The 15,526-nt window shown below is 31.5% G+C and overlaps 1 protein-coding gene across 1 annotated transcript in view; it reads left to right on the top strand.

The window, feature by feature from the left end:
* The window catches only part of LOC106465601 (1-phosphatidylinositol 4,5-bisphosphate phosphodiesterase gamma-1-like), a 79,719-nt gene extending 65,612 nt beyond the window's left edge, over nt 1-14,107 (top strand). Inside the window, exons 30-31 of the mRNA XM_022393529.1 lie at nt 3,023-3,192; nt 10,622-14,107. Coding sequence (XP_022249237.1) covers nt 3,023-3,192; nt 10,622-10,658 — 207 coding nt within the window. The 3' untranslated portion in view covers nt 10,659-14,107. The remainder of the gene's footprint in view (nt 1-3,022; nt 3,193-10,621) is intronic.
* The last annotated feature ends 1,419 nt before the right edge of the window (nt 14,108-15,526 follow it).

The raw sequence follows: 15,526 nt of genomic DNA on the forward strand, positions 1-15,526 counted from the left end.
AGTTGGGTTGGGAAGTTCTCCCCCCACCCACCATATTCTCCAGCTATGGGACCATCAGTTTACCATCTTTTTCGTTCGTTGCAACACCATCTTAATGGGAAAACGTATGCAAATATGGAAGCTGTTAAAGAGTATATCAACGACATGTTTTTTGCTTCAAAGCCAAGTGATTTCTTTAATTAGGGCATTAACAACCTGATTGTAAGATGAAAAAGCATCATCGATGAGAATGGAGACTATTTAATATGATGTTTTGTTTTGATATATAAGATGTTTGGTTTTTTTTTTTCATTTAAAGAAAGTGACATTAATTTTTTGACGACCTAATACATATAAAAGTTTATTTATTCCAGGAAATGTTGCATTGCAAATCCTATATAAATGTTTGTTAACAAAGAATAAGTTATGATCAATGCCCACATAGAAGTTTAGTATCCAAGAAAAGTGTATTTTTAAAATCTGTTGTTTTTCATTCTATAAAGTATGTTATGAATTTAGTACATGTGCAAGATGTCTTTTTAGATTTTACGTGTTAGTGTAAATGAGTTTTATGTAAATTAATGTTCTATTAACCCTCTCTGCACAGGCATCCTTTAATGCACATGTTAAGATTTTTAGTGACTTGCATTCAAAATTTAATTTAACTACTTTTTGTTTTTGTTATACCATTTAGTATAGCATAAAATCTTGGCTAATAATCCATATTTTAATTGCATAACTTTTAACTTCTTGATCTTATAAAGCAATATTTAAAAAAAATCCTGAATTTCCCCTAGTGTGAGATATGTGACTTTTTTTCTCTAGGCATCCCCTCTTTAATTTATTCACCACCCCTCCAATAAGTACAAAATGTAACATAAATTACTCATCATAAAATTATCATTGCTCAGACAAACCATGGTTTTTATAGCCTTCAATCTTATTTGGTGAGCCATCAAATAGAAAATCAGGCCTCTCTTGCCACACCCACCCTCCAATAAGTACAAAATGTAACATAAATTACTCATCATAAAATTGTCATTACTCAGACAAACCATGGTTTTTATAGCCTTCAATCTTATTTGGTGAGCCATCGAATAGAAAATCGGGCCTCTCTTGCCACACCCACATGTCGCATCCTCTCTTTTAGGATTTGTTAATAGTTTTCTTACATTTAATAATATATTATTTATAACCAATAGTAAGCCAAGGTTATCTATCAAATAATGTATTATATTAAATTGCTTTCTGAACAGAGAATTGTCAATTTCTCTTTTAGTACAAGTTTCATTCCCATGGGAAAATGTCATCTAGCGTGGATGAATTTGTAACGGCTCTTGTCACATAGTTAAAACGCCAGAAAAAGTGTGATATTTATAGGAAATTGTCTACTTTTTGTGTATTATTATTCTATGTTCTTTGGTGCATTAATTAATTAAATATAAATTATTTAGTGCAATACTACCATTAGTATAAAAAATATAAAAGTAGAGTTAAATGTCATTGACAGTTGACAGCAAAAAAAAAACCTGGGTAAGTACTTTATTTCTTGTTTTTCATGTGTATTTTTTATTTATTATTATAAAAGTAACTAAAATGTAAAAATAGGAATCTCTAAGTTAGTTAAAGTTAGATTAGGTAAAATATATAGTCATATAATAAAAATGTTTCATGAGGCATGCACACGAGCAGCTAGCTCGGAGTAGCTCATGGGTAATGTAATTCAATAGCATAACGTGAGCTCTATGATCCCCAAGTGATTTACAACTTATAATGGCATGAATAGTAGGTACACAATTCAAAGGGCAATAAAGCAATAAAATTTTAGTTTAAATACATGTATACTGTTACGTGTTTAAAGCTACTTAGAATAAATTAATATAGTTTCATATTACAATTTAAAGTCATTCCAGAAAGAAAAAAAAGTGTAATTTAGGTTACTATTTTTTGGTGGTTACAAGGTCGGTTAAATTGACCAATCTTGTATAGAGTTAGGGTAGAGAAAATAACATATAAAATATGAAGTTTTACTGAAAAATGTTTGAAATGTATTTAGGAAATTTGAGATTTTTGAGATGAAGAAAAGTATTTTTAGTCTTAACATGAAAATCACTTTGCACTCAGACTGGTAAAAAACAGGTTTTTTTTAGTCTATAAAAATGTCTTAAAATGTCTATAAAAATGTCTTAAAACATTTACTGAAAGTCTGGCAACTTTTGTGAAGATATACATACTATATTAAAAGTTAGTAGTATCAAAGCTATAATGACTTTAAATGATTACAAAGTGGTCACATGGTTGGTCAATTCGACTGAGCCCAAGTTGAGAGAGTTAAAGACAAAAGATATCTCATGCTGCAATAAGCTTCCATAATTTAGTTAATTTCAGATGAGCACTAATATAAGTAATTATATTGTGTGCTTTAAAGTAAAATGAGTTCAGTGAGATAGAGTTCCAATAAAAATTAAACATGCAGTAAAGACTCATTTAGTACCTTTTTTTTCAACATTAAGTGTCAGTATTTGTCAAATGTCACCCAAAATAATTCTCTGTGGATGTTCTTCACATCAACATCTACATGACAGTAAGAAAATAATTTTATAATATTTTTATCAAACAACTTTCAGTTAGTATTTATTTATAATTCCCATTACAAGTTATGTCAGAAAAAAAGAAGCAACTGCATTCAGAACACTTCTGTTTAGTGTCATATTAAAGCTAATTTAATTTAGATTAAGCTAAATATACATTCAAACAGTCCTTACATGTACATTATTTTGGAAATTGTTATATCTGGTCGACCACTTTTAAGGCAAAGTTAATAGTGTACAATTCCATAGATGTTTTAATTTGTAGCCACAAGGAAGTTTGTAGTGTCAGTATATGTTTTACTTGTAATCATTGTGAAAATCTGTCATTATGTTACAATAATGTAAATTAAAAATTATCCATGTATAAAATAAGAATACTATCTGAAAATTTCCAGTTTTAATATTCTATTTTTGAGATTATGATAATTGTTATTAACCTTTGTGTCATGTAGGAGGAGGAATCAATTTACATCTCCATTCAGCAACTTCGAGATAAATCCATAGAGCTAACCCAGAGAATAGAGGAGTCTGAAAGACAAGGAGATGACACTTCTGTACAGCTTTACCGGGCACAACTTACTGACACACAGCAGCAGCTGCTTATAAAGAATGAAGAGAGAAGGTAGTGTAATAAAGGTGTGAGGTGAATGTTAGGTGTGTTATGATAACACTTGATAGTTCAGTACTCTGAGGATTGTGTCTTAGCACTGCCATCCTTACATCATCTTACATTTACAAAATGTTTTTTATTACTGGTGAGTTGAGTATTGGTTACATGGTATTAGAGATATATCATGCAGCCTGATAAACATACTGTCTGATTTATTACAATGATCAAACTTGTACGTAACTTTTTAAGCTAAATTTTAACACAAATGTATGATGAATGTGGTCCAATAACTGTGTTGGTTAAGTTTTAATACAGGTGTTTGGTGTGCTGTGATCAATATACTGGTCTAATAACTTTGTAAGTTAAGTATTAATAGAGGCATATGGTGTATTATGGGGAACATAGTACTCCAATACCTTTCTGGGTTAATCACAGAAATATTGAACCTAAAGGCACATTTTAGAGTGACAAAGATTCCATTACCAGTTTTCTACAGAAATGAGAAAAAACAATTACAGTAAAAAATTTACAAAGCTAAATATATGTAAAAATCACACTAGATTAATGATAATGGAATCCTTGTTCTTCTGAAACATTTAATAAATATGCTTTGTACTACTACATTCATATTTTCTTTTGTGATAAAGGTACATTTTCTGGCTTAACTCTTTTAATGGGTAGAAAATCCAAAATTTTTTAAAAGTTAACTAAGTGGTTTTTGGTAAATTCAATCAGAAAATAAAACATAATTGGAATTATTTTAACCTTTTTCTTATTTTTACATCATTTTTGAGGGATGGCAGTACAGTTATCAATGCCTATAAAAACTTCTACAATCTGATGGCAACTAGAAAGGGTTAAGTATTAACATGAGCACATGGTGTGCTATGATGAACATAGTGTTCTACTAACTTTGTTGGTTAAGTACTAACATAAATCTATGTTCTGCTGAGATGATCATACTGGTATGTTGTGAAGAATGATGTGCCATGCTTATTTCCATTTTAACTTTTTTGCAGCTTAGTATCTGGTGTTTTTTATGAGGGCAAAAAGATATCATTAAGTTTGAAATATTCAGATATAATTTTATTAACATTTGTTTTGAATACGGTAATAAAAGTTTAAACTACTAATCCTAATTGTTGATCCCCCCCCCCTTCTGCAATTGTAAATTTTATTTAGGAAGTAAGAATAATTGAATTTTCTCTTTGCTTAAATAAAACTTGTCAGTATATGAAACACAGCTGCAAATCTGTTGATTTTGTACATGTTTTTTTGCTTATTTCTAGCTCAAATCTTTTGAAAGCTGTAAATTTTTAAACTTGGTGGTATCAGTATTTTTTAATGTAGTTGAATGATGTTTTAGTTCTACCGCTTCTTAAGCTAACAAAATCATAAATATATGTTTTCTGAAAACATGGACTATTTTCTTCACAATCTATTAGTCATAGAGCTTTTCTTCCTTGTGTGGATTGTAAATTTCTAATTTGTATTGAGTACATCAGAGGCTTTCCTTATCATATGCTTTCAAATAATGTATATGATCTTTATTTATTTTTAGTATGGTGTATAAGGATAATAAGTAGTAAAAGCATTTTGTAAATGTAAAAATGATGTAAAGATGGCAGTGGTGAAAAATATACAAACAAGAATATAGGGATGATATAGATTAACATAGATCATCCCTACATGACTTTCAATATTCAAATTTAATGTTACACTAAAATGCACGAGTACAAAATGGTTACGAAGTCGGTCAATTCAACCAACTTCATAGAGATAGTCTGTAATAATCAAGACATATTTTGACTCAACTTAGTTTTCCTTGTACGTTTAGCCCTCTTAGTTGCACAACATTGATGCCTACCCTGATGCGACTATGATATTATGATAAACAAACTGCATACCAACAGTTAGGAATATATAACTTTTAACTGCAGTAATGTTAAAGTCAATTATGCATTTTATAGTGTAACATTAAATTTTATTATTGGAAGTGATGTAAGGATGATCTATATATATCATTTTACATTTACAAAATGTTTTTCATTACTTGTTTTGTGGCATTTTTCTCCCTGACTGAAAGATAGTGTATTCTATAAATATGTGTAATAAAATTCAATATTATGTGTATTTAATTTTTTTACTCCTTCACTTGATACATAATACAAGAGTTGTCTCCCTAAAGACACTGATTGTATAGTGTACAAAGCATTGAGTATTCTACATGTTACAACAATATAAAGTGCATCTGTTATTTGCTGGTAATTCCTGTTTCACCTTGTACTTAAGCTTTTTAAGATTCTGGTAAGCGAGAAACCCACCCTTGGGGCTTCCATGCTTACTTTTTTTTAAATTATCAAAAATTAATGGACAAAGTGCACAGTATGTGCTCAATGGCCTAAAAAAAGGCAAGAGCAACTTTCAGAATTTAAAAATCCTTTATAATGGCAGAGAAATAGGCAAAAATGATTGGCTATCTCCTGACTTCCAAGAAAATCAAAGGAAAGATTCGGAATACTTTGATTCTAGCAAATATTTGTTATTTTAGTTCCATTGACGTTATTAATCAATTTCAATGCATAGTTAGTGAGAATAAACATATTTCTTGTTTTCTTCTAGTACGTCTTCAGTCTCAATGTCCAAATCTTGTAACGAAACACACTCTTCAGCACACATATCCCTAAGAACATGTTGCTCTGCCTCTTCTAAATCTTGCTGGGTATCTCTGGCTCCATTTCTATGATAAGCTCGTTAATTTTATAAGCACTTAAGTTGAAAAATGCTTTGATTTTAGCAATTGAAATGTCCAGGTGCTCAACCCATTCATACTTCAAGGTACCATCTAGAAATATTTTATGTGCCTTGTCCGCTGAAACTCTTCTACTCTTATCATGACGCCCTAACTCATATAAATCCTTCAAAGCCAGCAATGTTCCATGTGACCAAGTGAATTTAAACGTCCCAGGATATGCTGCACATTCTTTTTAGATAATACTTGACTTGAGCACTTCTTTTGTTTCGAAAACAAATTCTGTGCTGTTGGGAAATTCTTTTATCTCAATGCCAACAATTTCAAGGGCTATTTTGAAGATGTCACCTTCCCCCTCCGTCAGCATTCTCCTGGCTCTGATCTGGCAGTCTCAGCATTGGGAGGTTCGGGTCAGACTACCAGAAGTGGCTTTTCTGAAACAAAGTGTCACTTAATTCAAACATTCAGTGTTTGCTTCACATGTGTCATCAAGTTTCTTGTGTTTGACAATTTTAGGACTTGTATTATCTGAAGCCTGAATAATTTGAACAGGATATTTGAACCATTTGACGTCATGCATTGAACTACTTCCAGTTTTGGCAGTATACTTGCATGAAATAACTGGTCTCTTAAGACCACTTGCATCCACTATAACTGAGGTTGTTCCTGCAATGCCACCTTGAAATGAATAAATCCTTTCTTCCGATGTGATGTCATTTCCATCCTCCAAGTACGCTTTAAAGCTATATTCACAAACGAAGAGTGGGTGTCCTAGTGCATTTTTCCTGTTTGTGCCTCTGTATAGACCCATCTATCCAGTTGTAATGACTCTTGTAGATTGTTGTTAACTTGAAGCTCCTTGTTGATCTGGTAAATGTATGGAATAAACTCCTGTGATGCAAATCTTGTAGTATTATCACTCTGAAATGTCACGTGATGAACATCTGGAAACTTCTTTCATAACTACAGTGGCAATACTACTTACTTGTACATTATCCTGGCCTGTGTATCCATCTAATACATAGTCTACAAAAAATGATCCCAGCCATTTCCATTCCACTGAATAATCATAACACCAAGCATACTTATTCCTTTTTTTCCAAAATATTCTATTTGACCTTCCCTGTCCTTCATGGGAAGGATTTTTTCTTTGTGATCCAATACTGCAAGAATTTTTTTGTAATTGTTACATATGCCCTCCATAACACATGTAATGGCCTAACTGAGTCTTAGCCCATAAGTGATACAAAACGTAGCATATTACTGAATCCTTTAATGCAGGTATACACCGAAGCATATTCAGGATCTGTGGTTAATGTAATGTTCCTCTGTAGCATGACTACAAACTTGTTGCAAGAAATCTTTCACTTCTGTTTCAGAAAATGTGTAGCAGGCACTGCATTTATTAGTCTGATATGAAATCACCATCTACTGCCATTATTGCCAAGTGTTGCTCATCATCTACTCATAGAGCATATAGACATGATTCCAATGGATCAGTGCGTGAATGCTGAAGATGCTATTTGGCATACGCAAACGACATGAAATTCTCAATGGATTCCAACCTGTCCACAGTGGATTGTGCCATGGCCTTCCATGCTTTCAATGTCCAAATTGCAATATTCCATTTTCTTCATGCATGTCACCATCTTCTTAAAAATATCGATTGCATACATTTGGAGCAGTAGTATGTGGACAATCCTGTTTTGTTTTACCCTTGCTTGCTTATGACTTTCACCACATCTTTGAATGTTGGCTTTCCAACTTTCTGTGCAAGGTCATTATACTGGTTCCATAATGCCTTCAAACTCTTTCCTCCTCGGTCTAGCACTGGTAGATGTCGAAATAAACATCCGGCAAGTCGTACGTTATGAGTTGAGCCAGGCCTTAGAGCAAGTATTGGCAGCAGAAAAATGATTAAGTTTGCTACTTTTGTTGGGTCAATTGGTAAATTGAAATCTTTTTTTTGGGGGGAATCTTTTCCAGCTTTCAAGATATCAAAAGTCTTGCATAAGCTTGCAATTTCAAATTGCCACCCAACATTCTTCTTACAGGGACATTGGAGCCACTCTGTTCTTCCTATTGCTCTCAGTTCTCTGCTTCTTCAAAGCACCTTCATTCTGTAGTAAATCATGAAATGATTGTCGATGAAGGTACTTTGCAAGGATACTTTGAGCAACTGTGAAAACCATTGTATTAGCCAAAAGATGTAGTTGAATAATGTTTTTCTCCAGCTTATTTCTATCATCCATTCGTTTTGGATCTTCAAGTAATCCCTGCAACATTTCTGTAGCAGATGGACACACTGCTTTAAAACAATGGACACAACTTTAAAACTCCATTACACACAAGACGACACTCTTGTAAAGCTCTCAATCATGTTCTCCCAGGCTCAACTAGTTTTTCTCCATTGATACCAATTTTTGGAAAATCATTGAGTGAGATCTGCTCAATGTTTTCCTCAATTTGTCAAGATTGGTCAATGCACTACCAGAAGAACCTATTCCATCATTAAAGGACAATTCATCATCTGAGCTGCCATCTAATCCATCAATGAGCCTCTCTTGATAAGCTCCCCTAAGCACTGATCGTCTGGTCATCCTTCTCTTTTTTTACTGGCTTTTGGATTTTTTGCACTACTCCACGTCTACTTTAGGGGATAACATGGCAATGTTTTGCTGTATATATATAGTTGGAGGATCACAATGTTAACACATTTACCAGCTTTTGCAGCTTCCTTTCTTTTGTATTTATGTTCTTCACATGTTCCTGGCCTTCTCATAACTTTGGTCATACTTGCACCGTGCAAAAATAGAAATATTATTTCGAAACAGCTGAATTTTGTGCATATGGCAGCGTTATCTGGTTTTTATGGTAACTTTCCGAACAAAAAAATGATTATGAAATTTTTATTTTTTCTGGCAGAAAAAACTAATTTTGGCAGGGTATCTGACTGATCAGGATCTAAAATGAACACCATGTTTCTGTAAGAAAAATAACTTCAAGGGGTAATGATAACATTGTTTACACTAGTTATGATTGTTTTGTTTTTAATTACTACTAGTTATTACGACTACACATTGACATCGGGCACTGCCCAAAAACGAACACAGTGGATTTAGGTTTAAATTGACTTTAGTAATAAAGTAGTTGTAGAGTTATCTTAACTGAAACAAGAAGAGGAAAGATAAACAAAACAGTGGGTTGGGCACTTTTTGGTTTAGTATCTTAGTGATGGTTTCTTGCTTTGTTTTTGGGCTTGTTAGGTAGAGAATCAAATGAAAGTGAGTGGCAATTATCTTTTTAAAGTAAAACTCCTTGTCATTGTTGGTTTTTTAGTGTGTTATGTATGGAATTCACTGACATTTGTAATGATACTCATGTATTAATAACACTGGCATTGGGTGACGTTTCATTAAAATTTAATAGTCAAAATTTACACATAAAATAAACACTGAAACAACATCTTATTACACAATCTTCTTACCACAACCCACACACACACACCTTGAATTTCTATAGGTGCGGCATGTGCCGCACTTAGTTATTGCTGAGTGGTGATTGACCAATCACAGTAAAAATAAAATGAAATACGCATCACTAAGTTGAAATGGGGATAAGGAAGTAAAGCATATATACATGTAACATTACTAAATTAGAAGGGGAGTAAGGAAGCCAGAAACGCATAACAAGTGTGCATATATGTATTGTGTTTATTGAGTATCTTGGCCATCCCTACATATAGTCTATCAACTCCACGATAAGTTCATTTTATTGGTCACCCTGCTTGTTTATTTACTTTGCTGATATAACTAATTGACAGCCCTTTTTGTTTTGCTTAACAAAAACTCTTACTTATAATTTGAAACTGTGGAAACTTGTAGCATAAGCTTAGAAATTAGTGGAGGGTCTTCTTTTTTTTTTAAACAGTTGTACCTAACATCTAAGAGAATAGTGGAACTATTTATTATTAATAAGATGAAATGCTATCTATATAAATTATCTTAATGATATGAACAGTATTTTACTTAACTTTCAGTAGAGTGGGCTAATGCATTGTCATTAGACCTGTGATTGTATTATTGCTAATAAGCATGTGTGAAATTTAACCTTCAAACCAAAAGTTTTTTCATTTAACTGTAACCAGTAAGTTTGCCAAAAAAATTAAGTTACATTGATAAACCTTTAATGGTTATTATGCTTTGTGTTTGAAGTGTCTATATTTCAGATATAGCCCCATTTATTAGTTACTAATTTCTATAAATCAAAATATAGAAATACCTTTCCAATGCCACCATGCTGGAAAAGGATGATCAGTATTAATTTCTGACCAGAGCAAGCTACCTACAAAGCTAATTAAGTACACTGTTCTTACATTTTTATTCATAAAGATTAGAATATATTGTTTTGTCAGGAAGGTACCCTCACTGTTAGCTATATTTCTGGCTGTAATCCCAACAATTTTTCATGTTGTTCAGCCAGTTTAGGAGATGTAAGTTATTCCTAAATCTGTGTAACGAGTTAAAAATGCAAAATAATCTTTATAATAAAAATAGATATATTAAATTTTCTAACTAATACTGTTAATAAAATTAACGAGAGAATTACAAAAAATATTCTATATTCTTATGAGAAAGAAAATTATTTCTTTTATTTTGTTGTTTACATACTGCATTGTTTCTCCTTCAGGATAAAAGCACAGTCAAGACAACCTTCACGGGAATGAGCTACATTAACTTGTGATGCTGGTTGTTATCTGGGACCTACTTACGGTTCAAGACCTGAGCCTTATGTTGTTGTACATAAGTATCTACTTAGTTTACAAAAAACCAGTGTTATTGTAGGTAATGAACTTCTGGTTTTATCTCTCTGACTTGTACAATTAAAGAAGAGACAAAATTAAAAGTCCATTAGTACAGGACTATTTTGAACAGAGAAAAAGGAAGGGGTCAGCATGATAAGATATTGTATAGACTTAGTAGTTTAAACAAATTGTTAAATTGTATTAGTTGATTGAACTTTGAGCTACCATAAATACATTTCTGTAGTGGCAGCTTTTGTGATTAATTTTTCTGTCAAAAGTAAGTATGTATTAGTTTCTTCATATTTTTATGGTGAAACTGTGAAATTGTCCTAGTTATCGAGCTTTAAATGTTTTGCCTTCTATTAGAATGGTAAAATATGGAAATGGTGAGTGTTAGTTAATCAATTTCATATTTTAAAAAAAACATATCATGTCTGCCAGTGACATTTTATGTCAAACTATTTGCCTGTGAATTATTTGATTTTCTGTATTTGTGTGTTTCCCCACTTGGAAATTTTGACAGACTGCTGATCTCTGTCAAATTTTAAATATGTTAGCATATGCTAAATGTAACATATGTAAAAAAAAAAACAAAAAAAATAACCATGAATTATTTGAGATCTCTAACAAACTAAAAGTTTTTCAAAGATTCCTACATCTATCTTTTATTGGATCCTTTCATTGTGTTACTTTTCAAGTGGAGATCTCATTCTATTTTCTTATGTAGGAAGAATTAATAAACAATCAACTATAAGTTAAGTCTTTAACGCTTCATAATTCAACAGTGTGTCATAATGATTATAAGTAACTGACAAATTAATTCTTATGTGACCAAATTTTCTCTTCTTACTACTACCTCTTACATTAATGATTAATTAAAACTTTAAATTGTACAGTTTACTTGTGCATCATAAACTTAAATGCATTACATTACACAGAGTTCAAAGGATAAAAAGTTGTAAAACTTCACAGATTCAGTTTCTACAAGGTTATATATGTACCAATGCATTCTATAGTTGAAAGGCTATAATTATAAACCTTACAAATTCAATCTGTACTAATACACAGCAAGGTTGAGAGGTTATAAACTTCACACATTCAGTATCTATCTACATGAAAAGATTCAAAGGCTATAGTTATAATCACCACACATTTAACTCAGTACCAAAATACTTTTGTAACAATAGGCTATTAGTATAAACTTTATATGGTCACTCAGTATTTGTGTAGGCATACATTATTAATATAGCCAAAGTACAAAATTTGGAGTGTTTTGACATAATTATATGTACAAAAATGGAGAAGAGTTGAAACGTGTTTTTTATATACCAGTAATATAGATCTAAGAATTATAGGGTTTAGGCATTTATATTCCATAAACACAAACGTAATATAACCCAACAAGTTGCAAGGCTAGGTGGTTTAGTTGTTTATGGCATGATTGGAGGGTTTAGTTCATATAATTTTAGTCCATCTCAGAAAATCAAAATATGCAAGAATAGAATGTCCTGACACTTTTATGATTTCTTAATTCATAGAAAGAGTGATTGTATTAGGATTCAAACATTTTTGTAACACAAACTATTATCAGTATATAACTACATATTGCAGGGATTTAGGGTTGCAATATTCATGTGGCTTAATTAATACATCATCATTATACATTAATGAATTGTAGGGTTGGTAGGTTTAGGCATTCTTATGATTATAAATCATCTGTTTTATATACAGATTTTTGTGTGTTTGGAGGGTAGATACTCATATGATTACACCACATGTACAGACCTGTATGTGTTAGAGAGTTGAGGCATACCAGTAGTTGGGGGAGAATTGTGGTAATTATATGACCATATACCATCTGTATACACCAGCAATTTGCTAGGTTAGTATGTTCAGACATGATTCTATCACCATCATTGTACACTACTAAACTACAAGATTAAAGGGCCTAGACAAGTGACTTTTAGACTCCATCAGTATATCCACACATTACTGAAAACAAAACTACTAGGTCATGACATTTTTATACTTAGGTAATACAATCATATGTTGAAGTGAAACTGCAAAATCTGTGAAAGTGGATTAATGTTCAGATACCATTTTCTTTCACTGGCATGAAAAATGTAGACAATTTATAAGTTAAAATACTAAACAGCTGGCAGTTTATTGAAATTTTTGATAGAAACATCAATCTTCACTTAAAATGGGATTGTTATTTTCTGAAACTCCTACTGTGATGCCAGAGATTATCTCTCCATCTAGTCTTCATACCTTCCATATTTTGTTTTGTGCAGGTTCTTAGCTTGTATCAAATCACTGTCAGATATTAAAATCATACACCACATCTAAATCTTGGTGTACAGACATGCTAATTGTTTTGCACATAGTCATCTAATGCTTTGTTGCTCAGATTAGGAAGCTGTGTGAATGAAATGGATAAGAATTATTGTATTATAACAATGTGAGTTTAATTTTTATAAACTACTGAGAATTGATAAATCTCATTGTATGTGCACATTTTTCGATTATCAGTTGTACTCGAAGATTTAGGATTATGGATAAATTACAGACTGCTGAGATTAATATAAATGTGTTAGTTTGAAAAGGTCTACAACTGCAGACATTATAATTAAACTTAATTTTCTGCAATGCCATAACATTAATAACTAATCATTTTAATTGAGTTTAGTTCAATTTTGTTATTAACTCAAACATAAAACAGCAGTAAGCCAATAACAAAATATTTTAATTCAGGAAAGACAATGAAAGATATTTACATTATAATAGTAAAAAGAAAGCCAGCATTGCATGTTTTAATTTATACAAGATAATTACTGCATTGTTAAATGAAACTTAATCTAGAATTAGAAAATCAGTAACTAAATGTTTTAATTGAGAAAAGTAAAATATAATAACATTGTTATATAAAAATATTGTAGCAACACTATGCCAGTACCTGTTTTATTTTAGAAGGTAAGGAAAAGTACAAACATTGTTGAAGTCAATGTAACTAAGGACCATGAAAAAAATAAACACATCATTATTTAATACTGTTATCCCTAAAAACTGTTGCAAGACCAATCTTCTACTCTTAGAAATATATGTTAAAATACAATTTCTTGTTTAACCTAGAGTTGATTATTGTATTATTGAATATGTTAGTGAAAATCTAGTTACAACAGTTTATAGTCAGAGCTCTAATTTTTCAATGTCTCCAAAATTTTAATCATGTTTCCAAACCTGAACCATTGTATCTAGTTTGATTTGTTTTGTTACTATCAAGAAATATGATGTTTATTTTTTCTAAGTTTCCTGGATATGCCAATTTCATTTCAGAAGAAATAAAAATGTAACTCTTTGTCAAGCTGAAACTCGGTCTGTGTAATTTTACAAACTTTTTTTTAAAAAAAAATTCTAACAAACTTACTTTTACTAGCAATATCTTTTGTTATTATTAATGAAATTAGTTACTGAAGTAACTAACATTTTGATTAAAATAATACACTGACTGGCCACTTATTACAACTCTCCACATAATATCAGGTTGGATCCCTTTTTGCCTTGATAATAGCCTTGACTTTTGTTAGTTTTACTATGATCTTCAAATAGCTTACATATGTCAACAGAAGATAATAGTGGCAAAATGAACATTTAAGTTCATTCCAAAAATTACGATCTTATAATAACTGTTGTCCATCAAGATAGAAATGCATTATGAGATGGATGTAATAGTAACAGTTGTTTGTCACATAATGTTGCCACTATTACACCACTTCCAATAGCTTGTATTATCAAAACAACACAAGTATGTCAAATGCCTACTGGTTTTCCTCCATATTTTTACTATCAGTACAGATGCTTGTGGTCATCCATTGTGGAAAGTTTTTTATAAGCACAAATAAAGCCACACTTTTTTCTGTTTACATCTGAACTAACTGTTCTTGGACTGGTTTTCAGCAGATTTTATAGCATCCTTTGTGCATTATATTTGAATATAGTTGAATTGTAATAACTGTTGAAGGAGATCAGTTAAGACACTGTGTAATGTGTGTTCTATTTTACGTGTGTTCATTCACCTTTTTCCACAGCATTTGGTGCTCACAGTTTGTACTAGCAGTGGTCATATCAACTTGATTTCCACTGTTAATAATGTCTTTGAATATCTGGTCAAAGAAAGAGTTTTTGTTGACGTTCCTGCTTGAAAGGCACCAGCCGTTATGCTCTTTCAAAGATTGGAGTAATACTTGAATTTTCCTTTTTTTCCAGACTGACCATGATCTCAGCACAAAAATTTAGATCTAAAAATATGGCCAATCAGGTTAATGGTTCTTATTTCAATATGTAGACACACACACATGTTCAGTATTAATGATATCTTGATTGTGATGACACTCAATTTCATATTAATGAGCTGTAACCTTGAAAGGTGAAACAAAAACTTAGTAGTAGTAATAATTATCTGTTCAGATTTTAAACTTCTAAGTGATTCAGGAAATGTGGTTGTCCATCTATCTTTGTGCTTAATGATTTTGCCTCATTTCTTGATCTTCAGCTTTCACATTGAAATATATCACAAACTAGTTTCCTTTAAAATACTTTTTTGTAATTCCAATGACCTCAATTCCATGGGATATAAAGTGTTGATTTAAATGCTAGGTTGAAAATTATTTACTTTTTTGGTTTGTTTTTTTCATGCATCTCCCAGAACTTAAATAAGTTTCGTGAGACTTCCAAGTTTTATTTGTAGAGGATCAGTTTACTATGACTTTTAGTATGATATAGACAAAGAA

This window comes from Limulus polyphemus, unplaced genomic scaffold, assembly GCF_000517525.1.
Source record: "Limulus polyphemus unplaced genomic scaffold, Limulus_polyphemus-2.1.2 Scaffold1997, whole genome shotgun sequence".
Taxonomy (NCBI): domain Eukaryota; kingdom Metazoa; phylum Arthropoda; class Merostomata; order Xiphosura; family Limulidae; genus Limulus; species Limulus polyphemus.